The following is a 12,472-nucleotide window of genomic DNA, read 5'->3' on the forward strand; positions in this document are numbered from 1 at the left end:
ACGCATCAACCTTACAAAATCATAAAGCATTTAGTTTATTGGAAAAGAATGGTAGATATGAACAAAATAAGACATTGTTTTTGTTATGCATGCTTTCTGCAGTTTATTCCCGTATATCCGGATTCACATTTACAATTACTTCCGGTCTGGTGGGCCTTACACTGACATGCACAGTTGGACTGATTAACTGTTGCTCCATTGTAGCAGTAGGTGTTACAGTGACTCGTGCAGTCATTTCCTAATTATAAGAAAGTTGATCAAATACAAAGTAAAATACAGGTGACAAGATCCTACAAAAAGTGTAATAAAGCTTTTAGAGAGACTTCTGAACAGTTCTTATCCTTATGTGGTATAACCAATCTGTTAAAATCGGATCGTTTGATCTGCTCACATAGATCGCTACATAATTTAATCTTGAAGTGTATATATAATGTCCTCTCAAAAGACTACAAAACTGTTTTTGCACATGGATGAAATTTTTGGCTGCATTAAAATGATTTTGAAATCCTGTCTAAAAGAATGACTTGGAAGTACAGTGTAAGTTGATATGTAGATTGACTCACCGTAAAATCCCCTAGGACAGTCACAGGAGCAAGTGTTTGTGTTAAATGTACCTCCATTAGCACACTGTCCTTGACAAGTCTTAACTTGAGGAAAAAGTGCTTAGTATGACAACCAACAAAAGGTATTGTAACCAACAACTGTATATTTCAGTTTCCTGTAGAAATATTTAACATGAACTCACCAGACTTTGGAAGAGAATAGGCATAATGAATGCCTGTATTATTGAAATCTTTATTTTGGAAAATCTGAAATGGTAAATGTCACTGAAGTATTACATCTTGCACTTGTGTATGAAAAGCATGATTTTTTTTTTTCAAAAAGAAATAAGTTCGGATAACCTTGATAATCGCTGGCTCATTTATTGGTCCCGTTGTGTAAAGAAACTGATCATGGAAGAAATAGTTCCAGTAGGCACCAGCAAAAGTGACAGGGTTGTCTCCCGTTTGAAAGATCCAGCTGCTCCCGATCATACTAGCCAGAACCACTGCTCCGTCTTTAGTGTAGATTTCTAGAACAATGACAAAGGTTAGAGCATCAGTGTATTTTATTAGCTGACTAGTACTAATAATTATCAATTTGAAAATAGATGTAAACTCCCGGAAAAGGAGGCATTCCTGCGAACCAAATATAAAATCTTTGTCTGGAAAAGGAGGCATTACTGCGAACCAAATACAAAATCTTTGTGAATTCCTTAAGTAAAAGACCACGTTTTGATTTTTGTTTTTTAATATGGATTTACACTGGCCAAAAATTGAAATAATTAAAATAATCATATCTAAATATATTACATCTTGCACTTTTTTGATGAGCACACAAAAGGGATGATCGCGATTTTTCATATAATTACATTTATAAAGTTACTATCTCAGGTATACTGAAGTTTTTAATATGTTGCTCACTCCAAAGTTCACAACTATATCAATCTTACCTAGGAAGTTTTGTTTCATCGATGTGTAGTCGAACCAAAACTGTATGTTATATGCCCCAACAGGAATCTCAGCAATTACTTTCCGGGAACCTAAGAGTGACCATCAAATACAAAACAGACAGGTTTCAAATTCAAATTTTAAAAACGTACATGTATTGATTTTTTTTTCTTCCAAGGGTCAAGTGAGCTATTAATAATTATCGAAGCGTCCATCTATCTGTTGTCAACCAAATACTTGGGTGTTTGTTCAAATGAAGAACCACACCCTATTTCAATGTGATATCATTAAGAAATGAAATTAAGTTAGGACCTACAGTATTTCGCATACTTTGTCAGGACTGTACAATTGGTCTATGGTAGTTGTGGCGCATGGGCTTTTCTTTTCTCTTTATTCTTAGAATAGTGCAAAGCTAAAACTCTGACTGAGCTTTTAATCACAGTAAGCCAAATAGCTGCTCCTTATGACGGTACAATTTTGTCGCCCTGTACATATTTGTCGCCAGTGACAATACGTACATGCACCTACATTCAGTGGACATATCTGATATTGTCGTCCATTGGTATACATACTGGCACCGGCGACCAATCTAATTAAAATTAGATCTTTGATCCGCTCCAACTAGATCGCTACACAAAGTGTAGCGATCTAGTTGGAGCGGATCAAAGATCTAATTTTAATTAGATTGCACCGGCGACAAAAATGCCGAAATTAGCATTTTTTGTCCCTGATAAATGGGCGGCAAATTTTACCTTTAAGTTACATATCTCCACCTATTGCTGTCGGCGACAAATTTACGGAGAATGATTGCATATTTTTGACACCAAAAGTATCGTTTTTATTATTTTACAAAAGAGAGAGAAAGAGAGACTTAATCATGTTAATCTCCCTCTCCAAAAAGCAACTTATATATTAACTGTAGCCTTTCATTGCAGCTTCATTTGAGTTAAAAATGACAATTGTGCGAAAAAAAACATTGATTTGGTGAACATGCAATCTCATAAAAACTGAATATGAAGTGAGGATAAGTACATATTGTTGCAGAGGACAATATGTACTTCGTCATCTTATGATGACATCATTATGATACCTCTGGTAGACAACTCGGTAAACGTCCCTTCCACTACGTCACATGTTGTCTCGTCCCCATTACAAACACCACACCCATCAAAGGTACCTCCATTGAATACACCATCACAACCAAATAGCTGAAAATTACACCAGTGTGCAACAAATTTCAAACTGAAATGTAGATCACTTTTTCATTCGCGAGAACTTTATTTTTGCGTAAATACGAGAGATAGTTTGCTGCGAAAAATTCATTTTCGCCTTTTATTGTATTATTAAGGAATATATACAACATTAACTTCAGTTCGTGAAAATTTTGTCTCGTTTATAAATACTAAATAGCTATCTCGCGAAAATGAGGTGTCGCGAAAATGTAGTGATCTACGGTATTAATATAAAATGCAACCTGTCAAGTGGAAATATACTTCCTTGTAATAACAAAACTCAAATTCGGCAAATTGATACATCTATGCAGCTCTGCAGTTATAAGGCCTTAGGCATTTTTTGGGGTGAAAAGAAGGGGTCGGCGGTCCCATTCCCATTATATTCGAGAGAGAGAGAGAGAGAATAATATGACTTACTAAGACCATCTTCAAAAAAAATGTTTGTTTGCCCTCTCCCGACCGACTGCCTAGAAATGGCGCGACGCAAAACTTTTTTAAACCTCTGGGAAACGAATTTTTTTTATTCCTGGATTTTCTCATCCTGTCAATACGTATTTTGAAATTTTCTTGGAAAAAAAAATTCCCAACCTACCTACTGACACAATTTTTTTTACCCTGAGTCGGGAGAGGGCAAACAGATATTATTTTGAAGATGGTCTGATAGGTTGTGGTTGTGGCCAATCATTAAGTTACATTTCTTTGACATACACCTGCATAGTGAAATATCATTTATACATTTTAATAGACAAAATAAACAACTAGTACCTGGCAGTATCCATCCAAACACCTTGCACTGTAACCTTGCCTTCTAGGCCAGCCATTTCTGTCCATCTTGTTCAGAATCTCAGGACACGGGGTTCCTTGTGGCATCAAGCCGAACCTGGTAAATGTCGGAGTCTTATACCCCGACACAGAGGCACAGGAAACTTCACATACTCCATGAGCTACAGGAGAAAAAAATTCTGAATCAGAACTAACCTGAATCAAAATCTTCAGGGAATTTTTAAAGATATCCAGATCTTGTTTCCTTGATTCTCCCTAGTACATGTACCTAAGCGTCGTATATCTTGATTTTACATTAAATGTTTTTACCATGGGAATTATAAAGGCTCCCAACTGCAGTGTACAGGGTGGAATTAATTACGTTGTTTTGCAACATTCTGGCGCATGTTTCCGATGCCCTTTGCTTTATGAGAGTGTCTGTGTTTAAACTATCACCTGGACAGGGCTAAAAATAATAATTAACAGGTTTGTATGCAACTCATCCTGCTAAATGATAATCAAAGTAATGGTCATTAAGATCCTACTTTATATTCTTTTTAACACGCAGTGCAATTTTTCTTGGTTTAAAAGTTGCGATATTGTATATGCAAAGTTTGAGGCCTACGAGGATTAAGCTACCCGAGGAGTACAGTTATCAACTTTCAAAGGGCGCTTGTTATTTCCTATATCATCGTATTGAGAGCAAAAAATACATTTTTTTTTTAATATAGGCCTAATTCAATTATTAAAATTTCTAGCTTTTCCATTCATTGTTTTCGAAGTCAACCCCAATAAAAAGGTTTGTAGAATTTAGAAGGTGATAGCTTTTTTGTCAATGAAAAGTCCATACATATTTGATATAATACCTTGGAATAAATTATGTATATCAAAATCTGTGCTTAATCGGGAAAAGAAGCCTTCTTGGTTCAGCTTCATTTTCGAGTGTCCAATTAACCATTCACTTACAATATCGCAACTATGGAACTGATAAATTATGTAAGACACGTCGTCCTTCTCTGTGATACAGATGGAGGAAGATACTAGTTCTGTTTTAAACGCGATTTTATTCAGATAAAGTATTTCACACACCTCCTCAAACTGAAAAGTTTACCAGCGATAATGAAAGATGATAGGCGTGGGTTTGTTTTGTTTCAAATAATAGCTTTCATGTTTTTCACAAACCTGAGAATTGCATATCCTAGCTTCGTATCCTTCAGCATCACCGCCATTACAACCTGGGTAGTTGAGTGGGCTACGTAGAATAATACAGTTAGTGTTTAAAGTCTTGAGCTTTTCTGCTCACAGTTTGTATATCTGTCTGTCTCTCGCCCATTAAAAAACGAGGACACACATTGCAATTTTAAAAAAAAAAATTCCCTTGTAAAAGGAAATTCATATTTCTTGAAAGAGCTCCTTTTGTAGGGAAATTTAATGTCTTATAAAGAGATAAAGATACAAACCTTGGATTGTTACATAATCGTCTTCTAACTGTAAGTCCCGACCCACAGCTCTGTGAGCAGGGGTACCAGCGTGTCCATGGTCCCCACCCCCCATGTCTGACCACGCCCGGTGTCTGTCTGGCGGCAGCAAAGGTAACACACCTCTGATTGAAACACACCTGCCAAAGAAAAAAAACTCGGAGTTACTGTCAGAAGTGATAGTTTTATAGAACTATCCTCTTATGACCCATGTGGCAAATGAACAAGTCTATTTGTTGTGCGGATTAAATTTTGAATACCATATCATAAAACATTCCTTAAAAGGCTTTAACCTGATCATTCATCTGTAAAATGTAGGTCAAATTCAACATCTGCAGCATTTAATTTATAATCGTTAATTCCTACTGAAACACCATGTGTGCACGTTTAGTCAGTTTTGGCCTTTTTTGTAACTTGAAAAAAAATGAAATCAGATCTGTTTGTCATATAGTTTAGATGTCAGTTGACCATTAACATCCCTAGTCAAGAAAACGTCTAATAACAGACGTGGCGGACTGTGTGGCGTCTTTAATTTCGAGTTCACTGGGATTATATCGAGTCGATATGTGTATAAAAGTAACTTTTAATTGATAAACGTCATCGATTTATTCTAAATGTCGAACTGATGGCCACAGCAAGAGATTTCTTCTTCTCATGTAGATTTTTTTTTAGGGATTGGGTGGGGATAAATTCTGCTTCATAAGAATCAGCCAATAAAGAAACACAACCAGTTCCAATAGTTCGTTGGAAGACCTATAATCTCCAAAGACTGCATAGATATTGTCAATGAGGAACTCCAGCATCTTCTTGAATAATTTAAACTTCTGGGTACTTGTAAATAGAATCAGGATGAATTTTTGAATTTTAACAAAATAGTTTTATAAATGACAAATCACACCATATGAAAATTTCCGAGTTTAATTTTTATTATTGAAGCAATTGTCATAGATGTCAAAAAGCCTGGAATGGCTGTATTAAGCAATTCATACCATGGTCGTTGAAATAACAGTATTAGAACAGTTTATATTTCAATTTTATTTCACCTACGAAAACAAAGTCCGAAACTATAATTTGTCCTTTGTGCAATTATTGGTCTGCATATCTTACAAAAAGTTCAACAGTATTTAAGTATAGTTTAAACAGTATTTATTTACCTTTCCGTCTCCGCAGTATGAACCTGGGATTTCTTTCCATTGTGAAAACATCTCTCCAAAATGTCTGCCATTGTTGTAATTTACACAGCTGTACTGTTCACAGTTCTACTATGGAAACAATAAACACAAATAGATTTTATTTTTTCAACAAAGTTCAAGAAAGTTCATTAAAAAAAAATTAAATTGGTTTTACTTACCCCGAGATAAGGAAATGTACGGAAATGGAAGTTAGGACCGTACAGCTTTTCGCATACTTCGTCTGGACTGTACAGTTGACCTGGAAACCAATATGTGACATGCATGTATTACACAATATACCGCCAAGTATTTAATAACTCATTTCAGATTTAATACATTTCAGAATATCTTTGAGTGGAATATTTTTTAGAATGCGAATCTTCAAAATCTATTTGTTTTCTCAATTGTCCCAAATTTTCCATAAGGTTTTATGATGCCAATTCTCGGCTCTTCAGAAATTATATTTGCGTAGAGACAAAAATACATAGACAGTCAGAAGGACAAATCAAAATCACTGATGACAAAATACTGCCCTTATAATATTGTGGGTTGAGGTAATGCGAAGGGAGTTTTCTTTTTTTACGTTTAAGTAGATTATGCGTTATACCCAATAAAACAGGCCTCAGCGGACTGTATTGTATGATCCCTCTTACTGCAACGTCTTCACGAAACAAACACTGAGCGCGGCTACTTCTATGTATAATACATCAGGATGAAAAATACAGTAATACTTTACACCATGATTAATACTCGTTACACTAAGTATTGACTTTTTAATACATGGATTTTTCCTTTCTCAGAGCTAAGACCTTCTTTGTATACAAAAAATTCAAATCCATTATTTTACGTCTCTTACTTACTATACTTCTGACAAAAAACAGACGATGTTTTGAATGTATGTTTTCTTTTATAAAACATTTTCAAAAAATTAATCAGAATAACAAATTGGGCAAAAGATTTTATTTTGATGACTTACTGTAAAAATGTATTTAAATCATTGATACTACATGAACTCCACCCAGCTCCATATCCTCCCATGAGACCTACGTCATTTCCGGTGCATCCTCTAATGTTATCGTGGTACATTCCAAGACTGGTACGATATTGAAAAGATACCTTAGTACCTTAATCTCACTTTTTTATGAAACAATTGGTGGTTTTTTTCTTTTAGAAAAGAGCCTGCATTCAATACATTTTTTTTTAATCACATAAAAAATTTATGCACTTTTTTTTTTAAAGCACCCAAGGTTGTTCTTAAATATTACAAAAATAATTATGCTTTAATATTTGTTAAATTACCTGTGGCCAATTTCATGAGCCGTTGATTTGTATTCAAATATTGAACCAGAACTCTCCACACCACAGCGGAAATAACGATTACAGGCACTGGACTGATACGATCTCCCGACAACATCAGTATTCATCCTATTTTAAGAAGGAAAAAATATTTTTATAGAATAAAATACATGGTATTCCCCGGCACCTTTAGTTTAGATATTGACCATATATAAAGACACAATATAGAAGTAAAATGGTTTGCATATTGTTCTTTTCCTTTCATCAGGTATATGAGGGGTGTGTTAGTATTTTGAGGGTATTTTCTTATATCAAAAAGGGATTAATACTTTTTGGAAATTAGAAAGTACATGTACCTCAAAAATTCATAAACAACGCCTCATAAATGTAAAGTTCTTGTGAAAGTGTTTGTGTGTCTTTAATTGGTAAAAAAAAAAGTATTATGAATTCAGAATTTTATTTTTAAATGAATTTCTAATGTCCTTCACATTCATACAATCTTAGAATTGAATCACTCACCCTGTGTGAAGAAAGATAAGGTCATAAGGAATAGGGTTGTTTCTCATTCCAGTGCAGAAAGTACTCAGGGACTGACTAATGGTGGTGGACATTTTGTAAAACGACTAAAAAATCCATACAACATTGTTAAGATTTGACACTTAATCATCATAACATTAAGATTCAAGGTGAGTCAAAATTGAAATCGGAGGGCAAATTTTTCAACGAACAATAAGAATGTGTATTTAAGAATGATATTTTATTAATTAAAAGTTTTCACTCCTGGCAATGTTACATATAGTTGTCTGTTTATTATCGTTATAAACATGCTTGTGTTTGATGGCTACTTATGTCTCTATTTTTGAAAACTAAAGGTTTGGAAATATATTTTTTGAAAACAGTAGCACGTGTGTGTTCTCAATTTTTTCCAAATCATTATTAGTACACGAATCTCTATTTGAGAACTTGTTTCCAATCCTTTTGATTTAATCAATAAAATATGTTCAAAACAAAAGAATCTCTGTTCTGAGTTCAAATTTGACTAAACATTTATCTAAAATAAAAACATTTCAAATAAAACATTTTAAGAGAACACGTATTTATGCCTTATGTAAATTAATCTTCAATTAAAACATTTCAGATAAAATGTATTACAAGAAAAGATATCTCTACCTTCTGTAAATTTATCGTAGATAAAAACATTTGAAATAAAAAGGTTTAAGAGAAAAAGTCAAAGTATTTCTGTCTTCTGTAAATAGGAAGACAGTCACAATGTTTGTTTTTACTGGTTTCTCATTAACTTATTTTAACTTTAATGTACACCCGAAATGCAAGTTATGTTCAATGAAACCTTAAAAATCAAAGCAAAGTCATAACTAATTTTGACAAATGTCTTAAATTTGAAAAAATATATTGAGTGATTTTAGAGATAATCTCTAGACAAAATTATTTTTGTGTGGTTCAAAAATTTAGCATAATATTGGGTGGAATTACCGGGTTTGTCTCCAAAAATCCGATATATTTAATTTGAATTCTGACGTCATAATGAAGTTCACTATAGCGGGACCATTCCATTTGTACCTGAAAATAATATTTCGTTTTAAAAATGAAATGAAGAAAATATGAAAGCAAGTATAAAGGAAAAATAAAATCTATGTAAATTGAACCAGAAAAATCCAGCAACTACATGTATCCCTGACAATAGACCACAGAATTGAAATACAAAATAATGTACATAATAAGATACACGTATCTATACTCTTTAATCAAAAGTGATCAATATTCATGCCCAAGTAAATGTACAAAAAGTAAGTTTAAAATCGAATAATTCTATGTTTTTACCCCATTATACTTCAATATCATCAGTTCAATTCTTTTTGCGGTGTCCTTGGAGGGAAACTTTTTGGTGTACTCGCTGTCTGTGTACACAGCCATTTCTACCACTACGTGCCTGGAGGGAGCAGATCGTTTGTTATCCTTTGTCAGTTTCCTTATGTGGTCATTCAGCAGTGAGATGTGGTCGCCTAAAAATTTCAAATCAGGTACATGAAATGTGAAAACAACGAAGAGTGAGCATGCTCAAAGTCCATCTAAACAATACAAATTGTGAGCAGTGCCAACACTGACCATGGAAATAAAGGCGGGATCAGGTACCAAGGAGGAATAAGCATCCCTGTCGACGGTCACATCCGCCATGTGCCCCTTGTTATGATCGGGTAAACAGAAAAATCCGTAGAAAATTGGGAGACATAAACACCTTATGCAGGTATATTGCTACATATATAAGGGAGGTTGACGATAGAAAAGTTAAAGACATCAAGTTTGTCATAAAGTTTAGTTGTTAGTTTGCTATCAATGTCTTTCTCTAGTAAAATATCCAAAGATAAAACAGATGTGTCAGTCTCTATGGTATCTTTTATTTCGAGTTCAAGGGGGAAATATTGAATCAACGTATGAACAAAATGAATGTTGTTAATTGACGTCTCTGTTATATGTCGAAGCCACATCAAGAGTCCTCTAGATCTTCTTTTAAAGCCGAAGTTTCTGGACAAATTCTGTTTCATTATAACAGGGCACAAATAGTATCGAAGGGAATTTTATCATATTGTTGGAGGACCAGGTGTAATGAAACTGAAAATATTTGTCAATGAGAAACCCAAGCATCTTTTTAATAACAGCTCCGGATTACGTATGAGTAGAATCACATTAACAAAATAAGTTTGCAGACGACCAATGACAAAGTACATTGTATGTATTTACCAGTTCCATTTTTATAGAAGAAACATTTTTCTATGATGTCGAAAAGCCTGGTATTTCATTTATCGTGGGAAATGGTTGTATAAAGTGTTGAAAAGTCTTACGTTTCGATGACTATTTAATTTTGGTAAAGTTTTCTATTTCAAATTTTCAGTTTTTAAGTATCCATGTTTAAATATTTAACACCACTTCTCGAATACTGAGTATGTTGTACAGTATTTCTTAAGTTTCTCCTTCAGTGCCGTTAATATATTCGTGAGGAGTAAAGAAAGAGGCTTGGTAGAAGATTTACTAAAACCCACTATGTATCTTTGTAAGGAATTTTATAAAGTTTAAAAATCCAGTTTAGATACGGTAATTCAAATGAATTTGATTGTTGGAAAAATTAGAAATATTTAAAACTGACATGTGATTTTGAAGTTGTCGTCTAAACCTTGCATTTCCTACAGATACATGAATATTCCAAAACTATTGCTTCCAAACTTTTCAATTATAAACAAATCTTAAAGTGGTTAGAAACTGAACATCTAAAACAAAATCCACTTAAGTGTTTGCGCTCTTCTGCTTCTTGCAACTACAGTTCCCCTGGACACGTCATTACTAGCTATAGTGATTTTAGTAAAGTTGAAAATGAAGACATAAAAGGTCCCAAATACAGGGAGCCCCGGTCTTTCTGTTGGCGACAGAACTTCATTCTATTGCATTTTAGAAATACAGTTTATAGAATCCTATTATAAAGTTAAAAGGCAATATTCGAATCATATATCCTTCCGTTTTCACTAAATTGGAGGTGATAAAAGAATTAGAAAGACTACATGAACAAAATATTATGGTCCCAGCAGACAAGGCTGAATTCGAAGTCGGTATAAAATGGATGCTGGAGTTTCTCATTGACATCATTTATATAGTCTCTGGAGACCAGGTCTTCCAACAAACTGTTGGAATGCGATAGGCACTAATTGTGCTCCTTTATTAGCCGATCGGTTTTTATATCCCTATGAAGCAGAATTTATCAAAAACTTCTACGTGAGAAGAAGATATTACTTGTGCTTTGGCCTTCAACTCGACATTTGGTATGTCGACGATCTTTTTATCAATTAAGAATACTTATTTTCATCCATATGTCAACTCAATAGATACCCCTAAGCACTGGATCTCATCTAGAATTTCTAGGGGCCCGTGTTTTATGCTCTGTTCACAGACTTGTATTGTTTGTAGATATTTGTTAGGTCGATCACTTATCGTTATCTTCACTTTTTTTCATTTGAAGAATTTTCTACTAAAAAGGGAACTGGATAAGTTGGATTACCTCTTGCTCATCTAAAATGCAGTTGTATAAGTAATACAAATATGTTGATAGCTGTCTTGTTAGATGTAAATATTGATCAAGTAATATATCCTTTCTAATTTCACTTCTGAATTATTACAGAAGAAGGGATATTAGTAGTTTTCATATTGTCCATTAAGCGTTTTAGATGAGATTTCAACATCCATCTTATACTTTTAATCCATTCTGACAGTGTCAAGATCTTCTTTATATTTGATCCATCTTTCGGCATTATCTTTGACAGAATTCATAATATTTATGAAATTTTGTCGCCATTTGAAAGATCCGGGTTCCCTAAATTTTAGCCCTTTTAAAATAAGTGATTTAAGGTCATCATTATTAACTATATTCACGTCACCATGCAGTAATGACGTGTCCAGCAGGACTATAGTTGTAGAGAGAAGAACATGAACACACAGGATGATTACTCGTATGTTTCAGATGTCTGACATCTAGGCACTGTAGTGTTTTTTGTAATCAAAAAGTTTTATAGCAATACTTGGTGGACATATGTAAGAAATAAAAGGTGATACTTCAACTGGAAGTATGGTAGAATGCAAGACTGGACTCTTTTGTGATTAAGAATTATATTAGTAACGTACATGCAATTTTATTCATAAATCAATTCTTAAACTTAAATTTCCTTTTTGAAGTAAAATAGCAGGGTATGATGTAACAAAACTAAAAAAACAACTTTTTTTATTGTACATGTAAACATGTATTGCTACATGTATAATATTTATACGTACCTTCCTTTTTCTCTGTGTTTTTCCGTGGTTTTTCTTTAGCAATAACAAGAACAGTTTCACTGTCTGAGAAATTGTATTGCTTGTTGTAGACTGGTGGGAGTTGTTTAACATGGAAGTCTCCAGTCTTTGTAGTTAATCTTCCTTCCTTAAATTAAGTCTGATTTTGTTTACTGAATTTTCAAGTAATAAATTATTGCATATATTTACAGATT

At 33.7% G+C, this 12,472-nt stretch overlaps 1 protein-coding gene across 1 annotated transcript in view; it reads right to left on the reverse strand.

Annotated features, from left to right (window-relative positions):
* Nucleotides 1-63: 63 nt before the first annotated feature.
* The window catches only part of LOC133188300 (A disintegrin and metalloproteinase with thrombospondin motifs 18-like), a 13,621-nt gene continuing 1,212 nt past the window's right edge, over nucleotides 64-12,472 (reverse strand). Inside the window, exons 2-20 of the mRNA XM_061323670.1 lie at nucleotides 12,261-12,405; nucleotides 9,270-9,451; nucleotides 8,922-9,008; nucleotides 7,950-8,053; nucleotides 7,434-7,559; nucleotides 7,111-7,227; nucleotides 6,742-6,827; nucleotides 6,314-6,393; nucleotides 6,117-6,221; nucleotides 4,945-5,102; nucleotides 4,667-4,736; nucleotides 3,815-3,950; nucleotides 3,488-3,666; nucleotides 2,581-2,698; nucleotides 1,493-1,582; nucleotides 903-1,072; nucleotides 746-809; nucleotides 564-632; nucleotides 64-238 (exon numbers count right to left, since the gene is read on the reverse strand). Of these exons, the coding sequence (XP_061179654.1) occupies nucleotides 84-238; nucleotides 564-632; nucleotides 746-809; nucleotides 903-1,072; nucleotides 1,493-1,582; nucleotides 2,581-2,698; nucleotides 3,488-3,666; nucleotides 3,815-3,950; nucleotides 4,667-4,736; nucleotides 4,945-5,102; nucleotides 6,117-6,221; nucleotides 6,314-6,393; nucleotides 6,742-6,827; nucleotides 7,111-7,227; nucleotides 7,434-7,559; nucleotides 7,950-8,053; nucleotides 8,922-9,008; nucleotides 9,270-9,451; nucleotides 12,261-12,405 (2,241 nt within the window). The 3' untranslated portion in view covers nucleotides 64-83. The remainder of the gene's footprint in view (nucleotides 239-563; nucleotides 633-745; nucleotides 810-902; nucleotides 1,073-1,492; nucleotides 1,583-2,580; nucleotides 2,699-3,487; nucleotides 3,667-3,814; nucleotides 3,951-4,666; nucleotides 4,737-4,944; nucleotides 5,103-6,116; nucleotides 6,222-6,313; nucleotides 6,394-6,741; nucleotides 6,828-7,110; nucleotides 7,228-7,433; nucleotides 7,560-7,949; nucleotides 8,054-8,921; nucleotides 9,009-9,269; nucleotides 9,452-12,260; nucleotides 12,406-12,472) is intronic.

This window comes from Saccostrea echinata, unplaced genomic scaffold (genome assembly GCF_033153115.1).
Source record: "Saccostrea echinata isolate AGI-Se365-2 ecotype Australia unplaced genomic scaffold, CSIRO_AGI_Sech_v1 ptg000016l, whole genome shotgun sequence".
Lineage (NCBI taxonomy): Eukaryota > Metazoa > Mollusca > Bivalvia > Ostreida > Ostreidae > Saccostrea > Saccostrea echinata.